This window comes from Andrena cerasifolii, chromosome 9 (assembly GCF_050908995.1).
Source record: "Andrena cerasifolii isolate SP2316 chromosome 9, iyAndCera1_principal, whole genome shotgun sequence".
NCBI lineage: Eukaryota > Metazoa > Arthropoda > Insecta > Hymenoptera > Andrenidae > Andrena > Andrena cerasifolii.
In genome coordinates, this window is record NC_135126.1 from 8,276,052 (window position 1) to 8,303,711 (window position 27,660).

Consider the following 27,660-nt stretch of genomic DNA (forward strand, 5'->3'; position numbering starts at 1 on the left):
TCACTCGCGCCGCGACCGCTCTCTCCCTCTTGATAACAAACGCATCACGGTATAAGCTGTTATCAGGCTCGAACGGGAAACCAGTTGAATCGCAGCACCTATCGCGGCCGCATCGGTAGCGTTCCAACGATTGTCCTTTGACCAGAGGGGCAGTCGCGCAGCGCCAACTTCGCACCCGTTTGTTGGGCCACGAGCGGACGCCAGTTTGACATATGATACCTACGGGAAAGCGGGAAACTTCACGATCCTACTCTTTGGTGGACGTGAACGCGACACCGCCGCTTTTGCGTGTCGAGGTAAGTTGATCCAAAACATTCTAGTGGTGTCGCTTCACTTTCGCATGCCTTTCATTGTCAGCGGGACAGTGGAAGGGTAGGTTTTTTCGTCTCCCAATGAATTCTCGCGGACTCTTCTTGTCAGCGTTCTCCGAGGAGTTTCTTATGTGCTGTGCTTGGATGGTGGGGCAGATGGGGTCGGTTTTAAATGAAATGGTAGGAGGAATAGAGGGGTTGTTTGAAAGTAGGAATGGGAACGTCTCCGGGTGTTCTACATCGGTAGAATAGAGCAGCGTATGGCATAGATTGTGCGATCGATTATGGTAGCAGTTATCGCGACGGTTTGTGTTGACTTTCCGTGAGGATGTTATTGACATGAGTACAGAAATAGAAACGGAGGGGGTGAATAATTGAGGCGAACTCGTCGACCAGCCCCGGGCTACTTGAGCTTTCCGACGCGATTAAGCCTCCCCTTTCTGGCGGGCCAAGAAAGGGCTCCGGGGACAGGAGAGACGTTAAAGCGGCTGCCTAGAAGAAGCTAAATACCTGCTGTGTAATTATGCCCCGAATACGAGAGGCTTCTTTTTAAAGACGTTTGTAAACAGAGAGACTGTTTGGGCGTTGACCCTGTTCCTGGTGCGCTAGCGGAAGCCTTGCCCCAATTGTGTTAATTTTCATCGGTAGAGCGCTTTCGTCACGAATGAAATTTTAGTATCAAGCTGAGACCGTTTTTACGGCAGAAAGAGACTCTGGAACACAAGTGGGTCAAGAACGTAAATATTTCGCCTGGTCTTAGAGCGGTGCTATGCGCTGGCATAGAATAGACCGTGTAATATTCCACGCCCTGCAGTCCTCTGTAAAACCTTCGGTCCGCTCAAAATTTGTCCCTTGTGTAGTCAAATTTTAATAGGATGCGGTGACGAGAAAAATCGCCGGCACATATGAATGGAATTTTAGATGGAATCAATGTGTTTGAAATATGCGATGAATATGGTGGGAAACAGAACAGTACTTTGCGCTTTGAAATAAGTCGTTGAGTAATGTACGCAAGAAATTTGAAAAGCCTGGACAGTGAACTAGGAATAAGTGCTCTATTATATTGCAAAGTTGAAAGTACGCTATTTCAATACATGCTGAAGGGTGATCGAATTTAATGTTACCACTTCTCCATTCGCGTTTATCATACACATACATGTATGCAGTAGGGCGGAGCGATACTATATAGGCGAAGATTTAAATTTGAATTTTCAGTTGGCTTGGGTGTGGGATTGTTGTCTTTTGATTAACCAAACACAACTGTGAAAAACATTTGGAAAAATATTCATATCTGCAGGTTCCTTTTTCTCCTAAAAATGATTATGCAATCATACTATATAGGCGAAAATTTAAATTTTAATTTTCAGTTGGCCTGGGTGCGGGATTGTTGTCTTTTGATTAACCAAACACAACTGTAAAAAAAATTTGGGAAAATATTCATGTCTGCAGGTTTCTTTTTCTCCTAAAAATGATTATACCTAGGGTAAAGGACCCAATTACTGTCACCTTAAGCTATTTTACTTAAAATAAAGAATAAATAAACGTTGTAAAGTCATACACAAAAATAATTATGTAATTCAACCTATAATCTATACTATAGATTATTTATTCGTTATTTTAAGTAAAATAGCTTAAGGTGACAGTAATTGGTTAGGTGTCAGTAATTGGATCCTTTACCCTATACTAGCTGATCATATAATCATTTTTAGGAGAAAAAGGAACCTGCAGACATGAATATTTTTCCAAATTTTTTTTACAGTTATGTTTAGTTAATCAAAAGACAACTATCCCGCACCCAGGCCAACTGAAAATTCAAATTTAAATTGTCCGCTCCGCTCTAGTATGCAGTCCTGCACGTTCTACGCAACAATACACGCAATAATGCATTGAATATTCCATCGGACCACTTGTTATTTATAAACTAAGTTTCGTTTCTATTTTTCACGAAATGAAAGTTAAAATCAGCCCATTCCATTTAATAGCAACAGTTCTAGGTGAACTGTAATTACTCCGTCGATTTTAAAATAAAGTACACTGCAGAAAAAAATTAAACTCTCGAAAGGGTACTAATCTTTTCCAGTGCACGTACCGCGAGACATTTTTAAGAGAGTCGATTAATGTAACTCTTTAATCTCGTCACGGAAATGTAATGAAAAAACCCGTGAATCTCCTATCAGCTTCCAGGATCCCCAACAGAGATGTAATACCGTCAGTCGTGTGTCCGTGACCCATGAGAAATTATATTAAAAAATAAGTGCCCTACAGCTTTGTAAGCTCCCTAATGTGACCTTTGCATTCTGCAGCGTGATTTCGAAAGCGCATTTCCCAAATGCCCGCTCTCGCTCCCCAAGTTTTAGACAAACGATAGCAAGGGGGCAAATGCCGCAGAAATTCAGCCGTATGAATTCTATCAAAGTTTGAGTAATTCCGGGGCCAGCATCGCGTCCAATTCTGAAAGTTTTAGCTGCCGCGAGCTTGCAGTTTCTATTAATCCCGACAGTTTCGACTGTTTGACCGTACAGTTGTTTATCTTAACTTAACTGCAATCGTATGTAAGGTGGTGTCGCACATACATATTATGTATTCAACATAGAAATTACACTCGCCTGAAAACATGCCAATCGCTTCTGTGCTGAATACATTCATAATATATTCATACGTTTGCTCGTGTAATTTTAGAGACTTTTCTATATTCTGCATAATTATTTATTAAACTACACTTGCAGCTTATTGTGCTCCCTATGCTATTACTACCTGCACTACTGAAACTTTACATTTAAACGACGTTTTCCCTCCCTTGTTACGGGGTAAAGTACGGGTTTCCGTAATATTCAAAATAGCGTGCACATTTTGAAAGTTAGAGGTCGGTAAGGCGAGGAGTTCCATTCGGAGACTCTTCTAAATCCAAATGATAACCGGCTTCCTTTCGTTCGCGCCTCTAAACTCGCCGGCTGACACGTTTAACGCTTTAACTACTGCCGACACCGTTTAGGGAGCGCGCTTTATAGGATCTGCTCGTTGCGCCCGCCTGGCCGGATGAAATAAGTGCACTAAATTCTATTTTTGTTTGAAACATATCGATCGCAGAGCGGGAAGTCGTACAGCGTCAGTCACGTATCGCGTCTGCGGGCAGTAAATGCAATTGCAAACAGGGTTGCTCTCGTGTTTTCGAAACTACCTCATTTTAAAGTTATCAGTGGTAAATTTCGAGCGTTCGATTGGCCCTTGAAACCGGCAGGGATGTATGCTGCATTGAATGGCCGCTGCGTAGTAATCCCATTTTGTTCTGCTAATCAAACCTCACAATTCCGACACAATAAATCATTCGTACTGCATCGAGCAACGATCCTCTATTTCTGTAACCGTGCCCGCTGCGCAACACAAAGGGAATCCCGCCGACGCGATCCGATTCGTAAATTTGCAGTAGTCGAATAATCAAATTAATTACCATCATTAATACTTGGATCCTCCCCTTCAAAGGGCCGGGCGTCCCTCGAGCGGTGTAATCTTGCATGCGTGCTGCGAATGTAAGGCACATTTCCCGCGTAATTAATACTTAACAAGCACTCGTCGGAAACCCGAGACGTACAGGTTGAAAGCTTTTGTTCTACCTACGTCGATGTCTACACTTTCGAGAACTCGACGGTTTAAGGTCCCTGGGGAACGCGTCGTTCCACCACCCCGGAATATTGCAGCAGTTTAGATTCTATTTCTATCCGCACGTGGAAATGTGGCAGATGCCCTCCGTTACCCGCGGACACCTTCGTGAATTACGGTTACGAGCTGCGACGGCATTAATTGAAAATAGAGGCAGTACGTGTCTTTTAATCGGACAGGGATCTCCAAAGTTCCTCGGTATTCGCCGCGAGGGCGAGGAACGTGATGTTCAGCCCGAAGCTGAACCTTATCCACGAGATCCCCCGTGTAATTGTTTTCGAATAAGGACACGTAGGATTCTCTCTAATGCAATGCGATTTCTCCAAGGATAAATACTTGCTCTTGCGTGCGGTTTACCTCGTAGATCGCATCGCCGTATATCCCCTGTCGGTTTATTAGCCGGCTTTTATCAAGTGCCGAACGTTCGCTAGAACTCGGGCTAATCTCGCGGAGGTTCGGGATGCCGTATGCCGGCCCGCATCTTTGCATTATCTACTGCGACCAAACGTTGAGAAACTCACGTTCCTCCGTGTACCCGAGGCAGCGCGCTCTCCGCCCGAAATTCTCTGATCCTGGCAACATTATTATGCAAACTTCGTGGAAGAAGGTGCGCGGGACGAGTCTCCGCTGATCCGATTACCTACATTGCCCGTTTATTCGGGATGTTATCAACATAATTGTGTTTGTCAACACATTAGCAACGCTCCTTTCCGCTGCGCTGAATAGCTGCTGGATCGATTCAATTCCACTCGCAGGAAGATGCTGGCCATGAGATCTTCGCATATTTATCCTTCATGCAGAACGCTTTCCCCCCCGTGCAAAGTGCCTCTTTTTACGTTCGAAGATAACAGTGCCCGCCATTCTATTAAGATCAGCAAGCAGTGAACACGGCATAGAGATTTCGAGTGTCGATGGGAATGAATAGATGGAGTTCCCGTCGGGATAGGCATCGTTCATCCTTTCAAGGGGGATTAAAACTCCTGGCGTAAAATTGAATGAATGACTTTAGAAGGGAGGCTCGGCCTCGCCGGCCTCCAATTTAAAAGAGAGAATAGTATTTGGACGTTTAACGGATGAAGCGCTTGAAGGCTCGGTCGATTGGCTATGGCCTTCAGCTGCATGGCTTTTGATATGGCTCGCACGATTTTCACCGACATCCTCCCCTGCTCTCCCGGATAGATATTCGAGAGCCGAAATTTCGCACCCGGTTCGAAGTCTGCAGATTTTGCCAGAGGCGCCGGGGCAAATCGTGGAAAACGTCGGGAATGAGAAATGCATCGCTCCGAACGCAAACGTCGGAATAATGTCACACCTGGGAGAGAAACCGAGCTAAGCATCAAACAACGAGAGCTTTCGCGATACAAACATTGAATTCTCATTCCCCCTGCCTCCCTTTGTTCTTGCTGCTGTGTCCATGGGCATTTTTTAAAAATACAGAGCCGTTGTCGACTGACAACTGCTCGACGCAAGAGCCACGTCGGAGCTGAATCGCCGTTCGACGAGAAATCTGTTCGCTGTTGTCGAACTGACGGCCAGCTGATCAATCACGACTCGCTAATGCAATTAACGATCCAACAAATTGCATTCCGTTCGCTGTTCCCGCTGTTTTCTGCGATCTTCAGGAAGCTCCGCCGGAAGAATGGACATCGATATTTCCCATTATCCTCCGCTGTCCAACATTCAAATTGAATTAACCGTTACATTGAAGGCCCTGGTCGATCGGCTGCGTAACGATCGCGGAAACGTTCCAGCTGAAGATGCTCATTTCCACGGGGCAATCAGAATAAATCTCCTATCCGATAGAAGTAGCAGGCCCGTCGATGCTTCCTAGAAAAGCATCCTTAGCATTCGAGTTCCATTTCTCGAGCAATTTCCTTCGGCCGGTTGGCGAAGGGTATCCTTCGCACTGTGAAGTAGCTAATCCTTTCGCTAATGATCATCTCGCCTCTAATCCGCGCCTTTCCCGCGCTCGTCGTTTTGTGCGCGGGGTCTGCGAGAATCAATTGTCGCCATATTTCACGCGTCGAACGTTTGTCTCCGTTGGAATGGCAAATTACCGGGATTCGCGATAACGAGGCTCGTTGATCTTCCGAGGGACGTCGCTCCTTCGATTCCATTCGTAACGAGGGTCCGAAGTGTTCGGAGGACGATCCACGCATTCGTCACTAAGGCTGTTCGGTCCCCCTCGGATGAGACACTGGCGTCAGGTTCAGAGAATCCCCGGGCAGGCCAAAAGATCCGCCTTCGAAAATAATCATTTCGTAACAGAAACGAAGAGGAATTGTGACGCGCGTAGGCGTACCATCGGCCTCTCTATTTCCCAAAATTGCCTCCAATTCCGCCCCGTTAAATTCATCGCGCGGCTTCCCTCGTCAAGCCACCGCGGATGGAAATAAATGGATTTCGGGGGAAATAATAAAAGGAATCATGCGTGGGTTGGCAGGGGATAGAGAAGATGGAAAAGGGACAGGCGCTGATCCCCTATCGGTTAATCAAATCCCTCTCCTGAAACAGCTACGCAGAGGCTATCTCAACGGATCACCATCACTTTGGCTGTGTATTGAAACGAAGAAGTGTCGGATTAATGCAAATGCTCGCCAGTTTCTCATATTACATTCACGACGAGGAAGAAAGAACTTATCGACAACCAGCACGTCCCGAATCCCTGTTCGGTTCCCGTGCCCGTGAAAGGCTCTGCAAAGTTCTTAATTACTTCCGCAGGAATCAAGTGAATCCTTGGTCCCTTGCGTCAAGTGTAACGAAGAAACGAGACGATCATCCTTGGATTAAATCCCCTTCTGATTCCAAGATACTCGTGGGATACGGGGAACTTGATTTTCGGCAGAGGAAGAAATTAATCCTTGTCCCATTTCCCTCGGGAGGATTAGTTTTATTCCACTTGAAATTAGAGGAACCTTACCTGCTCACTAATCGATCGCTGTACAGCCGTTGACCTCCTTAGATCGTATTTACATAACTATATCGATTCGTGGGCGCTACGACGGTGAGGTGTTAAAAATTAACGAGCGAACCACCCATTCGTGGCACACGCATCGGAGTTATCGAAACAGCGTAACGAATTATTGCAGGGATTAATAATTCGAGCGCAGTAATGGTTACAGTCAATTAATTCCCAAGCGAGCCCTGTCGCGTGGAAAAACGTCATCGCGCCGGCCACGAAAACCGAGGTTATCGTTCGTAGGTGTATTACAATTAGTTGCTAATGGGTCACACTTTACCGCTCCAACTATCAATCCCATAATTCTTCGAATGACTGACGCGGAACACCGGCGACTTCCCATTTTTTCCACTTCTACAGAGCTGCGTTAATGTAAATAGATATTGCAGCACAGACGACAGAGGTATAGCGTTGTCCTTGATTGCAATCATCGTCGCCTCCGCGAAGGTATTATACTCAGAGTGGAAGACAAGCTCGTGAAACGAGCGAGCTGTGTCAGGGCGCTAGAGCAAAGTGCCCTTCGCGCATCGTCGAGCTCGCGAGAACAGGGAACGTACATAAGTACGCGTGTGCACGAGGCGGAGATAAATTGATCTATCGGGAGATCGTTCCGTCTACGTTATTTATCTCCGGGCCGCCTTATTAATTTCAGCTGGACAGCTTTATCGACAGGAATTTTATAAAACTGCAAGTTTCATCGGCGCGAACAGTTTCTCTCTCCCTCCCCTCGGCATGTCGGTGACAATCGACGACATCCATTGGCACTTGCCGTGGTATTTACTTATTAATACAGTTCTTCGGCGAACAACGTTTACCCAAGGTGGCGTTATATATCGTCCTTCGGGCAACAGCTTGCCCCGCGAAACTTTTGATTTAAGGCCTGGGTGAACTTTCCCCTCAAGGTACTCTCCGCGCACCTTCGCGGATGCATCTGCTCGACCTTCGCTCCGTGGAAACTGGTCTCGCGGTGCGAAACCTATTTACACTTTTTATCGGCAAAGAAAACTCGAGGTGATCCTCGAGTATCCTCGGCGCCCCGTCCTACCGATCTCTCTCGATATGGGATCTTAATAACCTCTTGAACTTGCCCTTCGATCTCCGCGCGTGCGGTTCTACGTCGCTCCGCTTATCCTCCCAGATATATTTGCTGACACATCAAACGGGAACACCCCTGCATAAGCAGGTGAATATTCCAAAGCTTTAGTATCGTAGCTCCCCTGTCTGCCCCTGGATACTCGTCAGCTTTCGAAGCTCAATGAATTTCGACTGGTTTCACTCGCTGCTCGTCACGAGTCAATCGTTCCTGACGAATAAATCGCGGCTGAACCCCGCTGCCCTGAGTCGGCGATGTCGTGGGCGAGGCAGTTTCCTCCGGGTGCCGGAAAACCTGGGCAAGCACGCGAGTTACCGGTTACGCAACAGGCGCCGCGCAATTTCCGTTCGATTTACTTATAACGTCGCTTCCTCCCTCGGCGTTCGTACACGGACATTAATTACGACCGACCGCGCTCCTCCTCTATGAAGCTTAATGCCGGCTGCGCTGAGTTATTAAAAATCCGATGGCCACGGCGGAATGCAATTTCCCGGCGAAAAAGAAAGCTGCGCTCGGCGTGGCCGCGCGTGTCCTCCGCGAACGACCACCCCGACAGAATCCGCCTCGGTTTATTTCGCCGCGGGCCAGCCGGGAAACGAGAGCGCGGCACCGCGTTTTGAAAACACTGCCGTGTTTGCCCGGAAAATTCGCCCCGGCACGAGACTCCGGCGTGTTTGCGGACAAATTTGTAGAGAATTCCGGCAATCTTCACAGCTCTCCAATCCAGCGCCGGCCGGGCCCTCGAGATCGTTCTAGCGTCCCTCCGCGGCAAACTCCGCGAATTTTATAATCCATTCCGCCGAGAATAACATCTCTCGCTGACAGTTTCTCAGAGTTCGCGGTGGCGCGTGCGACGCTGAATATGTAACTCCGCCCGTAAACTGCATGATGGATGCTCGCCGAGAATGGAGACACGATAATGCCGGGCTTTTAAAATTAAATTAGGAGACTGTTGCTCGTTAGACGACAAGCTTTATTAATTAATGAATCCGTTCCGTACCATCCGGCCGTAATGCTGATTAATATTAATCAGTTTCCGAGCGACGCGCCTCGCGCTGCGACTTATTCTCCCAGCCGTCGACATCGAAAGCGGTTTACGTAATTCTCGCCGGAATTCAGGGGTCAAGTAACGTGCGCTGATTGATGCGTAACTAGTTGGGCGATCTTTATAGAAGGTAGTTGATTACGTACCTGGCGTGTCCCGTGCCTCGCAGGAAGTTCGTTCTATAGAGTTGATTACCTCTTTCGGGGCTAGCGTTCGTGCCACTTTGCATGCCTCTGCAGTGAGTGTATTCTGTAAAAGGAACGAACACGTTGATTAAATAGATTTCCGTGTGCAGCCTCGGCGAAACGTTTCGTTAACCGCTGCTGGTTTCTTCTCGTGCCTGCCGTTGCAACAGGGCGGAGCAGCGGCGGTTAGCTTTGATGGTCCGCTGATGGATTTAATATGTACGGCGGACTGAATCGCGCAAAGGGTAGCAGATAGCCGATGCTTCATCTGTGTAACGGTGGTGCAGCGATGGGAACGGGAGGAATTATTTACCAAGGGATCCACGCGTAATTTCAGAACAACTCACTTTCGTGTTTCAGGGATGAGAATATGCCCCTGTGATGTTGCATCGGAGCACATCATCGCGACGCTGTAGGCCATCGCGGAATATGACGAACCTCGGATACACAACGACGATCGCAGGGCCTACGGGACGACGCGCCAGCGTCGCCACCGACAAACCGATAGAGATGCCTCAGACGAGTCCTAGAGGATCCATGGACCGGCAGCGATCGCCCCGAGGCAGCTTCGTGCCCAACATCGCATACGGCACAGAAACAGACTCACCCGAAGAGGTGATATTATATATAACGATATTTGCTTCCCTCGACATTCTTTCTTGCACTAACATTCGTGGTTTCCAAATACCTCAAAGGTGCAAATCCATTATGAGACAAAAATATCGTGTCTTTAATCCCACGAGATAAGTATTTCATTAATTTAGTATTTTTTAATTATTTTTCTATAGTTTCGTGAAATTAGATCCTCATCAGACAGGTTTCATGATACACTGTCAAAAATCTCATCTCTCGCGACTATTTCCGTTATTCACGCTTGGTTGTTGCTGAGATTTTTGTCTCGCGATAGAAAAGTCTCGTGTAAAATCTCATCGTGGATGCGCAGCTTAAAAGTTGAAACAGTGATTGGTTCTCGTGCACCTCGAAGGTTCTCCGGTGAAATTTCTTGGGAATCGATAAGCGCTTCTGCATATATGATCCGGGGATGAATAACTATTGGATAATAAAAGGTACAAGAACGCATACTTGAATAGCCTCGATCCCTCGAATCGTCACAGCCAAAGTTTCGCTCCCGTCTCGTTAACCCGTTATGACGGACGCGATGTTGGAAGGTAGAAAACAAGTACTGATAGCGGTTCCTGCCGAATAGCATGTATCGACATTCCGACGTCAATTTCCGCGGCGTATACGGGCAGTATCGTAAAACGCATTGCTCGGGCTCGACCCCTGGGCAAAACTCGGCATGGGAGCTTTCGAGGGCGGAGCACAGTTGTCCCGCAGAGACGAAAAATTATTCAAAGCGGGCCTGTATAGCAGAGTAACGCTCAAACAAGATCTTCACTGTTTCGTAAGCAGTCGCAGTTTCCAAAACAATTGGCTGAAAGTTGAATTCCGAGGTCTTACAGCAGAGGATAAGTACATCGTACCGAGCGAAGCAACTTCGTACCGAATATCCCGAGACTTCTCTCCGTCTAATTGCTGAAAGTTCCCTACAGAAATTTCCTACTCGAAGCGTTCGAAGTGCCCCCCCTTTGCTGGCTTAACTTCGATCACCCTTGACTTTTCAGAGGTACGTCGGATCGCGGAACATGCTCGCCCAGAAGAGTCGGAGTCCAGTGAACACCCTGGTACCGAACGAGCCCTACGGAAGTCCACGAAATGGGGGGCGCAGCCCTCGTAACAGCTTGATCCTGGACAGTGGTTTACCGATGGATATGCTGCACGGCTCTCGGCATTCATTGGTCCCGGAGTCTGCTCTGAGTCCGAGGAATTCATTGGTGCCCGGTTGCACGATGAGTAGAAGCCCGAGGAACAGCCTGGTCCCCCTGAACGGCTCCAGGACGTCTCTGATGTCCGAGAACGGGAATCCTACGCCCAGTCGCAGCCCCAGGCACTCGTTGGTCCCGAACTCGTCGAGGAGTCCTCGCGGAAGCATCACCAACATGGAGATGGTAGATCGCAGCCCTCAGCGGAGCCCGCGTGGGTCGATCGCCACAGAATGCCTGAACCAGAGCCCGAGGAACTCGATCGCCCCTTACGAGCAAGCCAGCAGACCGTCCCGCGGAAGCATCACCATGAGCGACTGCCCCAGAGGATCCATCGGGGCTAACGAGGACGAGATAAGAAGTCCACGGCGGAGCATCGATCCAGATATTATCGACAGAACACCGAGGGGAAGCCTGTCTGGCCTGCAAGAGAAAAGAGCCACAAAGGCGAGCCTCATGGCGCAGGATCCGAGGAGGGCTTCCGCTGATCAAGGTAAGAGTTCGTTTGTCTTCGCCAACGCGAAGGTCGGACCCTTCTAATCCGACTGCTGAACGTGCTCCAAGGAGTGTCGCCAGTGAATTTCGAATCACGAGGGACGATAGCAGGGGCCTGATAGGGATCCCAGGGATTACTGCCCCTTGCATACTGAGTTCCTTCTCCGAAAATCGTGGCATTTGGAAGGAGTTACAGCTGGTGGATTAAATTTCCAAGTGTAACGCCGTGTAACGAGCAAAGTAAAATTCAATAGGCAGCAGTCTGCGGAACGACGAACGGGGGGCGACGCGGATTCGTATGTAATTTTCGTAATGGCCCATCCAGGATTTGGACCACGTTCGCGTCGCAGTTTACGGTTTTAGGATGTATTAAAACCGCACCCAGCCATCGCCGGAACGAAATTATCGCGGTGAATGCGTGCGCGTATTTGCATGCACAGGCAAACAGAGGAACGAGGTTTGGGTTTCATCTGAAACGCGCGACGCCCCGTGAAAATTAAAACCACCCGTCGCCGCAACGCGTTCCCGAGGCCCTCGCCGATTCAGAACCGTGTCCGATGAAATTGCTAATTATACTAATTCCCCGGGACCGCTCTCTTTCTAATAAGGCGCATTGCTTCCGGCGCGCTCGCGATCGCGAGCGAGTCCATCGCGGTTTAATCGCGTCACCTCGTATCGGGCAGCCTAATGGCAATTCGATGCTCATTACCGTCCAACTTGACGCTGCGCCTCGAGGGAGCCGTGAATTACGATCGTTTCACCTACGAATTCCACATATCAGGCGCGACAAGCGCGGGGAATTGAACCTGATAACCCGTCGATTGCCACAGCTCCGTATCTGATTTTCGTAGAAAGTGTCTTTGACGCGGCAACTCTAGATTTCTAAATTTGGCAGGCATCGATTTTCTGGAGTAACCGGACTGTTTGCAACGGTAAACGGAACGTAATCTATGGCTCGAAGCAGGATTTCTGCAAAGCTAATAATACTGTCCGGTCACCGAAGTTATTATCGCCGAATATATCGCGGATAGGGCCAGGCTAGCATCGCAAAGCTGCGTTGGTTCGGATGCAACTCCATTAAGCTGACTAAGCCAATCTGGCAGGCATGCACGCACCATTCAACGAAACATTGTCTAACACCGAAAGCAGTAGTCGAAATCGATAGTCCACGAGCGATACTCCCACAGAGCTTTGTACAATGCGACCACTTTTGTGCCGGAGAGCTTCAATCTTGTTCAGTCCCGTGCAAATCTTACTACCGTCGCGATTAAATCATCCGAGTGTCCTTGGTGTTTGCGCAGGATTCACTGGCAGTCGAAATTCATCTCCGTATCGTCAGAAAGATGGGAACGTGGGAAGCGTTAAGACAAGTGGAAGCGTGGTCCAGGTGAACCTAGGATACGGACCGAACACTTTTGACGACTGCAGGAGAGCCAGCAGTTCCGTGTCCCAGGTACGAAGTTTTCCAGCTGTAATGCGCGAAATTTTCGTCGACCCAGTTCTAATGAAAAGGGTTCCAAAAATATTGAAATTCTCCTCGAGAAATTGAGGACCTTGCAGCAAGCGGCGTGCAACTCCATTTCTGGCAGTGTCTGAGTTATGACGTGTAATATAAACCTAATCGACTGAATAATTACTACTTATTATGTGGAAATATATATATATTCTTCACACAGTGTTCTCTTTTCAATGTTAAGTCAAAGCAATAATTTTATAAACAGTTCTTTCTAATTTACTCCAAGTTGGTAAAGATGGAGTTGCACCTCTCTTGCTGCAAGTTCCTCAATTTCGTTAGGCAGAGTACAGCTGCAATTGCTGGCCTCGCAATTTGTTAAATGCATACCTGAATGATTAGTACGCGAGGAGCATCCGTCTCGTGCGGCTCTCTACAAATAAATGATGCCTATACAGCTGCTTCTTCTCTCTGTCTTCCGTCGTACGTCTCATCGCAGAGAAACAGTAGATTCAGCGTCTGTTACACAGACCACGCGCTCGAACCTGTCCGGCGTTTGACGAGCACCGTAGCAAGAGCATAAAATACGTAAAATTTATCGTTCTTTAGTGTAAGATCTTCCAGCTTCAAGAAATGATCGTCCCATGAAAGTGACAAGTCTTTTAGTACTCCGCAGTATTTCAACTGCCGCTATATTTCACTAGCATATTCTCCGCGGGAAGATAATTTACGAGCGTTTAAAGTCGTTTTCTCAGGCGGCACCTGGTACGTTACCGAAGTTTGCTAATCACATGCGAAAACAGCGCAGTCCTTAGCTCACTCGGAGTGTCACGACGAGGTTCGCTCGTTCCGCGGCAAATTTACGAAGGATATAACGAACTATCCGAGAACATCGTGGATGAAACACAAGCGAAAGACACCCTGGAGGTGCGCAGAAATTGCAAGCTCGTGAAAATTTCCAAGGTGCGATGAACCGCGTTCGAATCTAGACGGTGCCTCGCGACCGCGAATATGCGCGCGATTACTGCCGAATTCCGACCTGTGATACCGAAATAGAGGATCACTCTACGGATCCCATAGTTTCAGACGTTAATCTGAGTTTGCGAGCCTCGCGTCAGGGGCCACAGTTTTTGCCCCTCGTAGTTTATAACGCCTGAGAATGCGGGGCTTCCATTCCACGACCGCAAACTTCGGTTCCTTAATGCCCAACACCCGAGTTTACGAGTTTCCCGATGTCTAATGCTCGAACTTGCGGGTTTCCTAGTAACCAACAGGCAAACTTGCGGACTTTCTGCCGTGTAACACCAGAAGCGCGTCCCTTTTTTTTTTAGCTCGGAACCATAAATTTCGGTTCTCCATTTGGATACTCCAGCTGTCGAAAGTTGTTCTCGCTCGGTCTTTCGTATCCTCGAGAACACTAGAATATCATTGGTAATTCGAGCTGAAAGGGAACGATGTTTTAATGAATTTTCAGGTTTCAGGCGACGAGTCGCGTCAACTATTCACCAGCAGCGCGAACGCACCGAAAAGCACCATAGATAATGGAAATCTACGCGTGATAACTTACGGGTCCGTGGTGTTCCAACTGAAGGACGCCAATCTGGAAGCAAGTAACACTTGCGACTTCGTCTTTCGCGCAATGCGAGTCGTCACCAAGACCAGAGTGGTCAGCGTGTGTCTGATCTGCTTAACATCTGTGCCAGTCCTGATGTTAATCTTCGGTGAGTAAGGTTCCTTTATTAAGCTTCCTTAGAGAACACCCTTGAGCGGCTGGGCCGTTGAAATTTAAAGCGTAACGACTCTCGCCGAGCAATTATTTTAATTGATTCAACTTGACCCGCAACTTCGGAAAGCTCTAATTGGGAAGAGAGTTCGTTGCAAAATAGAGCCAGATATATCTCTGTAATTAGTAAAACGCGTTCACCCAGTTCGAAGAAAATATTCGTGCGGCGTTCTAAATATACGCGGAATCGATACTTTCCGCAGAACTAATTGTCAATAATCATTCGAGCCGCGGTGAGCTATCGTTCCGACTTTTACGTCTGTTAGCCCTGAAAGGGCGAGCGTGGCCGTAATGGCGTGCAAATCCTGCGAGGATTTCTTCGCGGGAGCATAGAGTACTCTCCGTCTACCTCGGGCTTTCGCAATTAGTAAGTACAGCTAATTTTTGCTCAAGTACCTCGAGTCTCGGTGGAGCTGTCCCAAATTAAAGCGGCGGAGAACGTTCCCCTCTATCAGTGTCGCGAGAGCGCACCCTGAATCATTCCTTGCCAATGAAAAAGGACAGCGACGGAAATAAATGGCCACGATCCCTTTCTCACCGCGAGGCATATTTCGCTTTACGATTGCCCCATTTGCTCTCGCGGGCAGGTATATGGTAACGTATGAAACGCTCAGAGCCGTAATTTGCATACGCTTCCACGTTAACGCGGCGGAAGTGTTCCTACGATATCGAGGCAGCTTATTAACCTTATTCGCATTAATCCCGCTCCATAGGTTATGCGCTTACCTTTTATCGTTTATCTGGGCGAAAAATATTTCATTCATCTCCCTTAATTCCCACCCTTAAACCGACTCACCCTCGGCTCTAATTTCGGCCGCATCGACACCGTTATCAGAATACGCGATCAGGCGAACAATTATCTCCGGTTCCTATATCGCACTGTCTCCCGAACAAACTCCAGGATCGTGTCACCAAACTAATCGACTGCAGATGTCGCGTAGAGTAATGGAATATTGGGTCAACTCAGCCCGGAATTTGGCCGAGCGACGGGAACAGAAATAATACAAGCTCCAGCGGTCGGTTGAAATTTTAACGGGGAGTTTGACCCAGGAGAGGGTCGCAGCGCCACGAAGACGCATTTCGTATCCCCGTTTCGCTAGATCGTTCCCCAGCTAATTGACCCTGTCGGGTTTACACGCGAGCCGTCGACTTGCGCTACTTACGACATGCAAGCGCGCCTGATTCCTCGCCGGGTGCAGTCCGCTCGCCCCGGCGGGACGCGACTTCTCGCGGGCTGAATCGGCAGGAGGGCGCATTCACCTCCAGCCCGTGCCGCGTACAGAACGGTTCCTCGAATCGATAAAGAGCATCCGGTCCGTTCGTAGAAACGGGAATTACATACAGCGAACTATCGCACGCCCGCTGTAAAATTGATCGCAGCCGGGGCTCAACTGGGACTCGCGATGTTTCCTCATCTCGACGGAACTTTGCGTTAACCCCCCGCGGCGCGAGACTCGGTCCACGCTTGTCCTCCGTAGCGTTTCGCGCAAGTGAATCGGCGTAGTTAATTGGTGAAATCCAGTCGCTTCGGAAAGGGGTCAATCGTGAAATGTCGGTCGGCGATTACTTTGAAAAATGACCCGGCGGTCGTTAACAAATTATCGTGCGCCGTGGAGGCAGAAAGGAGGACCGCCCCCTCCCGATTCCCGCGAGTGTTCGCATGCCGCGTTACCCTTAGTTAAGTATCGAAATAGGCCGCGACACAGTGAGTGGAAGTCAGGCAACGCCATTAGCGTTTACATTATTCAACGGAGTTGGCGCGACGACGGTTTCATGTCGACCGAAACGTTCCGTCCGACGCAACGGCGATAACGAGATCGAGACCGTCTGCGAGAATTCGCGTGATCGCCTACCTTCGTTGCAGGCTGGAACTTCTACGACAACTGCCCTTTGGAGACGAGCATACCGACCTACATGATCATAGGCGGGACGTTCGGCAGTATCTTCATGCTCGTAAGCATTTACGCGCAGATACGCTCGAGGAGGCCCGAGGTGCTCACAGTACCACCGCCAAGACCTCACGTCTCCCTTACGACACTTATCATAATCGCCTTATCGTGCTTCCTAGTGGGCTGGTTCGCGATAGGTAAGTAAAAAACGGTAATTCGAGGAACGATGCGACACAGGGGTGAAATTCCAAGGTCCTTTTATGTCTCCCCCCGGTGCCCCGCTAGGTTTTATCTCGCGCTCGCTGCTTCCTCGCGAGGAGCAGATCGATCACCAGCACACGTAGCGGAAGCGAGGAGTGCTTCGCTCTGACCGCCCTCGTACTTTAATGCTTTTATCGCCGGCGCCGACTTATGCGCCGCAACAGCTGTTACGCTCGCGCATTTACGAGCACCCACTGGCACGAGGACGGTGGTGAGGAGAGTAAAATTCCTGCGATTAGAGGATGGAGAACAAACTTCTTAAATCATCGAGCGAAAATATTCGAGTAACGCCGACTGCCGCGAATTAAATGTTCGAAAGCTATCGATCGTTTCCCTGGCGAGTGCAATCGTTCATCGTGGGTGGCAAGCTGTATCGGCGCAACCTAATTTTCGTTCGTGATCGCGCCCAGTTATGAGCCACTCGCCGTGTATATTCGCAGACGTAATTGTGGCGGTTCTCAGAGTAACCAGCCGCCAACTTCGACTTTTACCCTTTCTTTCTAGCCCCCGGTAAAGGGCGAGCCTTACCTAGGTTACGACATAAGCGGCCCGTTAATTTCATCGTTCGATTCGAAATCGACGCGTGAGATTTCGGCGATGACTACCGCGAGACTATTCGCTTTGATGTGGAAGAGTCGCATCCAGGGCTGCTTTGCCATAAACCGCGCTAGGCGCAAGCTGGTGCCTCACTCTCTGTAGGGTCACATTTTAACCCTTTCGGCCCTCTCGGGACACATATGTCCCAGTGAATGATTGTGATCGGCTGTGGAACAAAACGTGCCACATATGTGCGATGTTTTATTGTTTTTTAGTTAATCTGACTACATACTACTATCTTTGATTGGCAATCATAAGAATAAGCAACGTAGTAACGTGATGGATAAGTTTTATTTTGACAGGGTGTCTAGCTACAGAGTCGCAATTATAGAAATCTCGTGTTTTACACGCGTAATTGAACAATTTTCTGATATGTTTTATCCTAGCATTTCAATTTATAGTAAGATATAACTGTTTTGCTTAAAAGCTTTTACATTATTATATTTTTACTTATCTTATTGAGCATAAAGTAGTGGCTATGAGTTTGCGGGACGCGTATGTCTCACTAGGTATTTTCATACTTTCTTCTTGTTTCTTTATCACAAGCAGTGTCATATAATAATGTTATAAATACGTTCGTAATATGTATGTAGAATATATTTATATATAATAAAAATATATTATATAACGTACCTACAGAAGATCGAGAGTGTTTAACCGTGTTTAACTTTTCCGGGTCACATATGTCCCAGTCAAAAAAACTGCTGGGACACATGTGTGGCAATTTTGAACCTATTGTACCTATCCGCCACTTAGTACAGACGATTTCTGCAAGAAAATATAATAAAATCCAGGTAGAAAAAAATCAGGTCGAAAGGGTTAAAACCTTGCTCCTCGCAAACAGCAATATAAAAAACTGCCTAGTTATAGTTGCAAAAAATTTATAATATAAATACCAGAGGCAGCTGAGAATTTTCAGAGGCCTCGTAATGATATTGCGCCTAGGGCCTCCAAAAGTATAAATTCGCCCCTGGTCGCATCGACATTCCAAAGTCAGACTCCCTTGAATATTCAAACGGTCTGCCCACACAGCGAATCCTTTCTTCCCTAATCTCCAACTGTAAACTTTCTGCCGCAGGGAATTACTGGATACTCCACATCAAGTGGCCACCGTTCGAAGTCCCGAATTTTTACGAGCCGAACAAGTATTGCAACAAGATACTCTACACGTTCGCCATGGTGCACCTAGGCGTGGTTTACGTGATGTTCGCCATCACAGTGTTTGTGGTGATGGTGCTGGCGTCGTTCCGGATTTTAGCCTGCCCGTTCCCCGAAAGGTAAGCGATTCGTTCTCCGCCACGAGTAGTAAATCACCGTCACCGGTCAGCCGTATCACGCGATGCGGGATTCGACGAGGTATCGCGTTCGTTCGTTCTTCCCACCAGCGTGTGTCGCGATGTGCCTCGCGAATAGCGTTGCCGGAATCGCGGTATCGCGAAATTGCGGGATCCCGCCGATAGGATTCGTGGTTAACGACGCGATAAACGGCTCCCCGCGATCGCCGACCGCGGGCACGCGGCTGCAGATGCACGGTGCCTTTAAGCGGCACGGCCGAAAGCTTCCCGCGCGGCTCACACTTGCCGAAGCAAGGCAAACGGTCGTAGATGGAAAGTTCAGATCGAGCTTCGGTATACAAATTCAGCGAATTTTTTCACCTATTTGAACGAAGCTTTCGGGAACACCGTGCCAAAGCTCGCGAGGGCATTAGGTCAGCGTACATCGCCGCGAGTATTCCGCATGCAACGTCGATGCCGAATATTCCGCGCTCGGAAAGCAATCAGCCGACATATGAACGTGCACGCGCATACTCGGCCAGCGTTAACCGAGTCTACGGGTACCTACACGCGCAAAATAGTAGGTCAACGAATTTGGTCGCGTGCCGGCGCGAACAGCTCATAAATACCGCGAAGCGAAGCGGGCGCGTATCGCCGTCCGCGACGATCAACGAAACACCGTTTCCCGTTTCGCGTGTCAGCAGCTCACAGTGGATTTCCACGCTACTCTGGTCCCCTTCTATCTTCCAGTTAATCCAGCTAAGAGAGAGAATAATCACGCGACACCCGGGCTGATCGCGAGCATTGCTCGTCGCTCTGACCGAGTCGCTTCGGAATCGACCGCGATCAATCGCGCTGTGGCCATTTTCCCTTGCGCCTGCTGCTGTCCCGTGCAACACTTAACACGCTTCATCTCAAAGCTCCCCGTAACTGTGGAAAACTAGCCCGCGAAAGGGCAGGCTTCCAGCGCGGCTCGAGGGGAAAGTGCCTCGGCGAGACTCTTATCGTTGACTTGCACTACTTGCGCGGCTCGCGTTCAGGGCGTCGCCGCTGCGAGAATAAACTCCGCCGTGCGGATTGTCGCGTAATGGATGAAACGGTCGATTCCCGGAGAGACAGCAGGGCGTAAACTCGCGGCTCACCGTCGGTCCGTTTTCTTCCGTTTCTTGCAGATACAAATAACCGCTGCGATCCACGCGCCTGCCCGTAGACGCATCCGAAAGCGAGTGGACGATCAACGCGAAGAACAAAGGGCGAAGTCTTCTCAAGCTTCTTGTAGCTACTCCGACGAAATTCTATTTTGGGACTTTGAGTAGCAACGGCAGGGTTGTCGCTGAAAGTGGACCACAGCTTTGAATCGGAAGAGGGGTTGCGGGAAGATCTAGTAACTTGTTGTTTCACTTGCATGACAAATTAAGACGCGCGATCGCGCAGATCGAAGCTCCTGGACGACGATTCTTCTTTGACGAGATGACAAATAAAATTAAAGATTCCCATGGCGCGACACTGCGATCTACATTGTACCAAAGCGTGGCGAGGAGAGCGCCCCGTCTTTCTTGATAGAAATCGCGTTGTCGAAGGTTGAATTGATGCTGGAGAGGCGAGAAGCCAGGCCAGCTTCGACGACCCGTTTCTGAGGAAACGACAGAAACTCTGTCGACGAGACCAATGGAGATAATCGCGTAGATCGTTACAGCCATCGAGTGCTCGATCGTGAGCGCTGGATCCACGCGTTGCTGGAAACGATCGAGGGAAACCGCGGCAGGTGGGAGCCTCGTAAAGACGAACGAATCCTGAACCGCGCGAAATGTCTGCTAGGCCACGTTGGAGACATATGTGCAGAAGCGGAGGAAAGGAGGATGCTTTCCGCGAGGAAGGCAACCATTGCGAACGGAGGCCGGGAGAGTTAGATCGATTTCAGGGGAACGAAGAGAACGAACGGATGAAAAAGCATACCGGGCCTTTATTGTCGTGGGATGTGTATACGTGTGTAAGAATCCGCCGCTCGATAGAACGCCCGAATCAGATCTGACGTACGAAACGCAGTGGAAATAATGGACACACAGGCGGCTGAAGAACCGAGCGAATTGGGACACATTTGACCAGGCTGCAGCCATTGTTTTTGCTTCCTATTGTGTTAAGAGTTTCAAGGTAAGCATCGCGAGAAGGAGAAACGTGCAAGGGGTTTCTAAGAGGAAAAAGCAGATATTAAGAATCTCGGAACTGCGAATTCACCGCCCTCGTGTCGGGCGAGCGTGGAGCAAGAATGTCCCCGAAGCGGAATGAACATCGCAGTAAGGAAGAGTTAAGGGTTTAATCACTGAGCGGAAGCTGCAATTTGTCGGGGAGGTCCGGAGGTAAGAGGCACGCTTTCATTGTTCCTTTATCTGCTTTCGAAATCTTCGAAAACTTGCACTCGACGAACCTTGGGTCGACTTGGCACGATCGGCATTCGATCCTCGAACGAGTGTGTATTCTTGCCTGTACTTTTGTCCAAATGCATTGACGAGCTTTTCGTGCATGTGACCAGCCAATGTTTAATTGTAACGAGAACATCCGTAGTATGGAATTTTGTTGTACTATATACTACTTTTTATAAATGTTTTTACCGGCGGTTATGGGGTTCCATTCATACTATGTGTTAAATGGGGCGCAGCAACGGTATACACACGCGTATAGCATTGCCAACGCTGGAACGCTGAATCCTTTTAACTGTTAACTAACAGTGCAACATGCAATCCCCGTCGACGCGATACTTCCCAGTTTTTTATACAATTTATTTCGATTCACCGCGGTGTTAGACTCGACGATGTTCGCGCGATTAATTGCGTTCCCGTATTAAAGCGATCGTGCAAAGCGTTTCCGTGAAAAAAGAAGGGGTCCAATGTACCCATCAGTCGTCCCAACAGTGAGCACGGGCACTCAGTTAACAGTTAATCAACAATCATTCGTAACGAGAAACGAAGCACGGTGCTTGACTGCTTTCTTCATCCGTGCACCATCTTTAAATAGGGGTGACTGGACGTCACCTCGTGGTGGCAATGTCGACAAAGATGCATCTCGTTGGTGTTTGTTTGTCATGATGCTATCCGTGGAGATCCCATGGATGGTAATCAAACATGATACTATTACAAAGCCTAACTAGGGAAGTGTTGTCTGTAAACTACTTTAAGAACAATGTAGCGTTTCGTCGTTCCTCTCGAGAAGAGACCATGTGACCGCATGGGATGTAACCTGTCCGTTCAAAGTACTCTTCCAGAGTCAAGAACTCGAGCCCCCCCATTTACGTAGGGTGACAAGCCAACGACTAACGATGTTATTGAAAAGAAAACCGATGAAGCAAAACAATAAGTGTCAATTAAATCAGCACAGAGATTATATTCCATGCAGTAGAATGCGAACGACCGATGACAATTTGATGTACACACATACAAACATAAACACGAACACACAAACACACATATATATATATTCTATATATGTAAATGTATAAATATATGTACACTTGTATGTTATATATGTAATCGTTATCAAAGAATTGACCAAAGAGGAAGGAATCGGTAGGTATATTAGAAATCGGATCGAATTGGTTCGCGTTCGTATAGAGAGGCTCATTATTTATGTACGTTAGATATCCATGATTGCGCGATGATTCGATCACGGGTCCATACTTAATCATCCGTACAAATAAATGTTACTAATCTCTACTGTGTACACAAAGTCTATGTAAACGTGTATGAACCGTTATCGTTAGACCGCTGTCCCTGATAATCGTGCGTATAAAACGAAGTTCACTGTCTCCACCAAAAAGAGAACCAACCAGTTCTTTCTAAATTCTCAATTTACACCGCGTCACCGGTACTCTCCTTCGTTCGCGGTGCGAAATCTCTCCGGGAGAGATCTGAAAAAGTCGCGGCCAATTGGCGAATCCTACGAACGAAGCGGTTCCCACGAAACGTGAATTATATCGAGCGGTAAGCGAACAACGCCGTAACAGCGAAGTTCGACGAGTCGCATGCTGGCGAATATTCGGGCGCGAGCGTCACGCGTGTACGCAACCAAGTACAAATAATAGGACGGCAGCAGGAAATAAGGAAACGCGTGGAGCATTGAAGAGACACACATATCGTGCGCGTGTTAGGAGAGAAGGGAGTGCGAACTGGGAGTCGCCGGAAATTAGGGGGTCGCGAGCGAGAAAAGGGACCTGAAAAATGCAGTTACGTTCCCGGCGATCCGTAGATCTCATCGAAATCTCGCGCAGCGACTTGTCGAGAGGACGCCGCGTGATCCGAAACGGTGAGTTGCTGAGAGGGGAGTAACGTAAGGTATTTCCATTGAACCTAAGTTCACGCTTGTTCATGGTAGAGGATCATTGCAAATCTATCAAACGCTCAAGTTTCTCGCGATCAATTTGCTGGGCGCGGAAATCTTCTCCGTCGTTTCGTTCTCACGGTCGCATACGGTGTCACGGTGTTAACGGCGAGATTCGGTGTTCACGTGCGCCAGCTCGCAACGGTGTAATCCACCTTTAGCCGATAATTGTGTCGAAGAGTCAACGAGGTGAGTTATTCGGTATGAACCGCGCGCATATCGGTCCTTAGCGGTAGGCTGTTTAGTGGTGTAACCTGGGTGGAACGCGTGCGACGCACACGGATGCATGGACGGATGAACGATGCACGTGAGCGTGTTGTAATTGTAACGCGCGATAAGATTCCCGCGGGCTGCACGCCAGTTTCACGGGGTACGACATCGAGAAATCGGGGAAACGTTGTTTGCTCAAAATTCATTGCGGATCGATTGCAGCCCCCGTTATCGTCTGCACCCCCCCCCCCTTCTTCTTCATTCTTCCTACTCTGCTGCTTTCTTTCTTTATTCGAGTTCATGTGGAACTAATACTTAGCCGAGGCGAGGGAGGAGGATTTGACGAAGCAATCTTGGAGAGCATGAGAAAAGAAAGGACCCAGTAGCAGGGATGTCCCGTGATTACAGTGGAATCGAGCGAAAGCTTCGAACCAGACATGGCAGATACTTTATTTGGTCCGAAGCTTCAGCAATTCGCTACCCACGTGGAATCGACAGGCGCAGATAAATCCGGCAACCCGATATCCTCCCAGGGTGACAATATTCGGGCAAATATTTCTCGCAGACGTGAAACGGGATGCGAGGTATCGGGGGGGTTGGAGCGATGCGGGGGCGTTTGAAATTTTAATTAAAACGCTGCGCGACGACAAATATCAAATTAACCGACCAACTCTATTGCAGATTTGATTTAGCGTTTCCACCAGCACCGGTGGCCGAAAGTGAATGTAATATACATTTACACGTATGTATCGACGCGAGTCGCGAGCAGGAAGTCCTGCGCCTACGTTCTTTCGTCGGTTTGATTCTCTGCGCGACGAAGCTACGATGTGGCAGAGCTTCCCTCCCGCGATTCGTCTCACCCGTAGCGCGTAAGGATTAACAATTGTGTTGATATATCAAATGTTACGGTGTCGTTGGATTTATATAGAATAGAGAGCTTATTTATTTTTATACTGAGTGGTTTGATAGCGTCCGATATATTTAATTCAACAACGTACAACGGTGGAAAAGGGGCTGTTTACTGGCGCTGCGTGGTTCCTTCGTTTCCTTTGTATATTTCGATGCGCGACTCACTCGATCAGTTGCCATTCATTTCACCGATGTTCGCTGACCGTGGCTAATTAAGTACACGTATATGTACGTACAGGTAGTGATCTATAATTATGCGCGTGTGGTCTCATATGTATCGGCGTAACGTTTCTCGGTCAGACGTTAGAGATGCGTGAAGTGCGTTTAGTGGTGTCGTATCTATTTAGTAGTGATTTAGGATTATTTGCACGCGCTAAATCGCGAATTGTGGTCCAGGCTTTAAAGTAGAGCTCATATCGTCGCAACACATTCTAACGCTTCCTTCCCTCGACCCAGAAATAGCGGTGGAAATCATGCAGACTTGCCCGATGAAAAATCATTCTCGACTTAAAGCCGCTATCGCGGAGCTCGTATCATAATTTCTGCCAGAAGATTCGATACCGTAAAGCTCGACACGCCGATCTCCAAGTTCGAAGGCATTCCCGATGTAGTACAAACTAATTTCTAATTCCCTGCCCTGCCTTTGCTACGTCTGTAATCACATGTTGGGAACGTAAAGATTCCCAGCGCTATTTGCGGAGCCGATCGACCTGTCGCAGACATCGATTACATTTTTCTACGCCATTTGCACTATTCCTACGAACTACTGCGAACCGCGGTCGTTTCAGTGTATACCTCACGATCGTCCGTGTGTAGAGGGAAGGAAGAGGTAGTACATCGTGCGCGAAATCGATATCGAAAAGGGTACCTTTTAGAACGAGCGTCGCCACGACGTGACCCGCTCGCGTAGCACGTATTCCCATCCAACATCGTTTGGACGCAGGCATTAATTGGGCCATCCGATTAATACGAGCGTGTAATAAAAAATAAAATAAAATAAAAAAAAAATGGAAAAGAAACGAGACAGATGTGTCCCAGAAGCGGTGCGCGTCAAATCGTGCCCGCGAAAGTACTCTGCGATTACCAGACAGTACCACAAAAGCTATTGATTTTCCTCGATCTGCGGAAGATAACAGGAGAACTATCTATCCTTTTCCCTTCCGTTAACAGCGCGATCGGTCATGTAAGACCAGCTCTACGCGTGACGAATGGCTTCGACGCGAACGTTAGGCGAGGGTAAAGTCTGATACGGACGAAATTTGTATTCGAGGCTCGACTTGAAACGATGAACGCGCGACGCGAGCACCCGCCGCTTTGTCGCGAAAACTTCGCCCTAGCATTCCTCGCGAGGCCATTCACTCGAACTCGGCACGCGTTTATTTCTTCAGTCTCCACCTCGTTAACATCGCCATTTCAACGTGGCCTCGTTTAATCGCTAAATTAACGCGTACGCTCGATCCGCGGGAGAAAAGGATGTCCGCGCATCGATCCCGTGCTCCCTGGTAAGCACCCCTCGTCTCCCCGACCGGCGGAAGGCACCGAGACCTGCGAAGAGAAGAATAGCAGCGAAGAGTTTTCACTTCGTCCGGGAACCTCGCGAGACGATCGAGTCGAAACGCATTCGCCTTGCATCTACGGGGAGAGCTTGTTCGAGGGTCCAATCACCGCTTTCGAATTACCATCGACGCACCGACACGGCGCTCTTCTCTTCGCGTTCGATGGTGAAATTAGCGAACGACCGATACGAGACGTCGCTTCGGGGGTGAGATTTCCGTGAGACGACCACAACGCTGGGAGCTGGTCAAAAATTATTTTTCTAGAAGCTACGAGACGCGCGTGGAAACTTTCTACACCACGATCGATTAAGACACCCGCATCGCTCCCAGAAGCTTGCACTTCGAGCAACACCGTCGAAGCGACGACACCATCCGCGGTCAGTGTCGGGACTCGTACTTCGAACGACGGAAACGCTCGCCACTCTTTTTCAGCCGTCTGGGCCAGCAACACCTCGTGTAATGTTAGCATGTCGCTTTAATGGTAGATGTATATCGATAACAGCTCCGCGCGTGTTACAGCCCATTGTGACGCGCTTACACCGAGGGGTGATATCGCGGCAACGTGCCACGATACGAGCGTGTAACACGGTCCCTGGAACGTGCGTCGGGAAGCTACACGTTGCCCATGCAACACGCTCCGTGGATGCGCACAATTCTTCCCTCTCGCGTCGACCAGCGCGCTTTTAAATTCACCGATCAATCGCCATGGGTATTCCTTGCCCTCCGCCCCTCATTGTGTAATTTTAATACCACGACCCGGCATCGCGATTGCTTTGCCATTTAGCCCGTAAATAGGCTTCCCAGTTGCCAGTCACGAAACTCGCAGCAATTTTAAGTGCAGCCTGTCATGAGAGGATCGTGTAAACTTTTCTGATTTTATTTCGCTGCAGTTATTACCAGCGTAGCACGCTGAAAGGGGAGCAGCAGTGCGCTGATGGTTACGAAATCGGCGAAGACTGGTACCACTGGAAAATGCCCTATTTTAATGGTAACTGTTTATTTCTGGATGCTTTAATATCGCGACAAATGTTTCGAAATTTTTTAATTAATTGGCAGACACACCATCCCGAATGAATGGCTATCGATTTCCAGTGGTGTCCCAAAGGCCGAGCGGAGGATTATTAAATTGTTGTGGAGGAATGTTGAGAATTGGGTGTAATAACGATTCGGCGAAAGGTCAGGCTTCGCTGGCATCCTCGGCAAACGTGCCGCGGTCGCAGGTGGTTTAAAATAAATTCGCCAGCGAATTGCAACGAATTATCTGCACGTAGCAGGCGACCGGGGTCTGAGCAACGCCCCGCGCGCTGGCTTATCGAGCGACATGTTTTGTTAAATTAAATTACCCTCGAACCGATGAACCTGCCAGTCTCCCCTGACATGGCCTACGCAACAGCCACCGCCAAAGGTCAACGCGATAGGATCTTTTGTGCGCATTTAATTTACGCGTCGAGCGTGCATCTCGCGTCTACGAAAGCGTGTGGAGGAAAACCGAGGAGAGGGATGAATGTCGGGATGCGCTCTGTGCAACTAAACGATCGAGCAGTACACGCATCTGAGGTCTGCAGAACAATACGCGTGCAGCCAGTCTACCGTCGTAGAATTACGCGGAAGACCCGCAGGGGAGAGATTGGGTAACTCTGCGCATACGTGCCTACGGTATTACACTCCACTGTAACAGAGAGGGAGAGGAGGAGATACGATTGTAAAACGGGACTGTATGGTGGATTCATTTTGTGACCCATTTATATCGTAACCGCCGAGTACTGAGAATAAAAGTGTCTACGTGGTA

At 48.6% G+C, this 27,660-nt stretch overlaps 1 protein-coding gene across 2 annotated transcripts; it reads left to right on the top strand.

Moving 5' to 3' along the window:
• On the top strand, positions 1–27,660 carry LOC143372881 (uncharacterized). 2 transcript variants are annotated; one of them, XR_013086383.1, is made up of 9 exons: positions 1–296; positions 9,611–9,865; positions 10,876–11,566; positions 12,870–13,021; positions 14,496–14,742; positions 16,669–16,890; positions 18,630–18,828; positions 19,998–26,396; positions 26,449–27,660. XR_013086383.1 is itself a non-coding variant. In XM_076819496.1 (8 exons), exons 2-8 carry the CDS (start codon positions 9,632–9,634, stop codon positions 20,005–20,007), a joined length of 1,755 nt encoding a protein of 584 aa, XP_076675611.1. In that variant the 5' UTR covers positions 1–296; positions 9,611–9,631; the 3' UTR covers positions 20,008–27,660. The 2 variants fall into 2 exon arrangements, 1 of the variants encoding a protein (XP_076675611.1); XM_076819496.1 differs by having other exon boundaries at positions 19,998–27,660.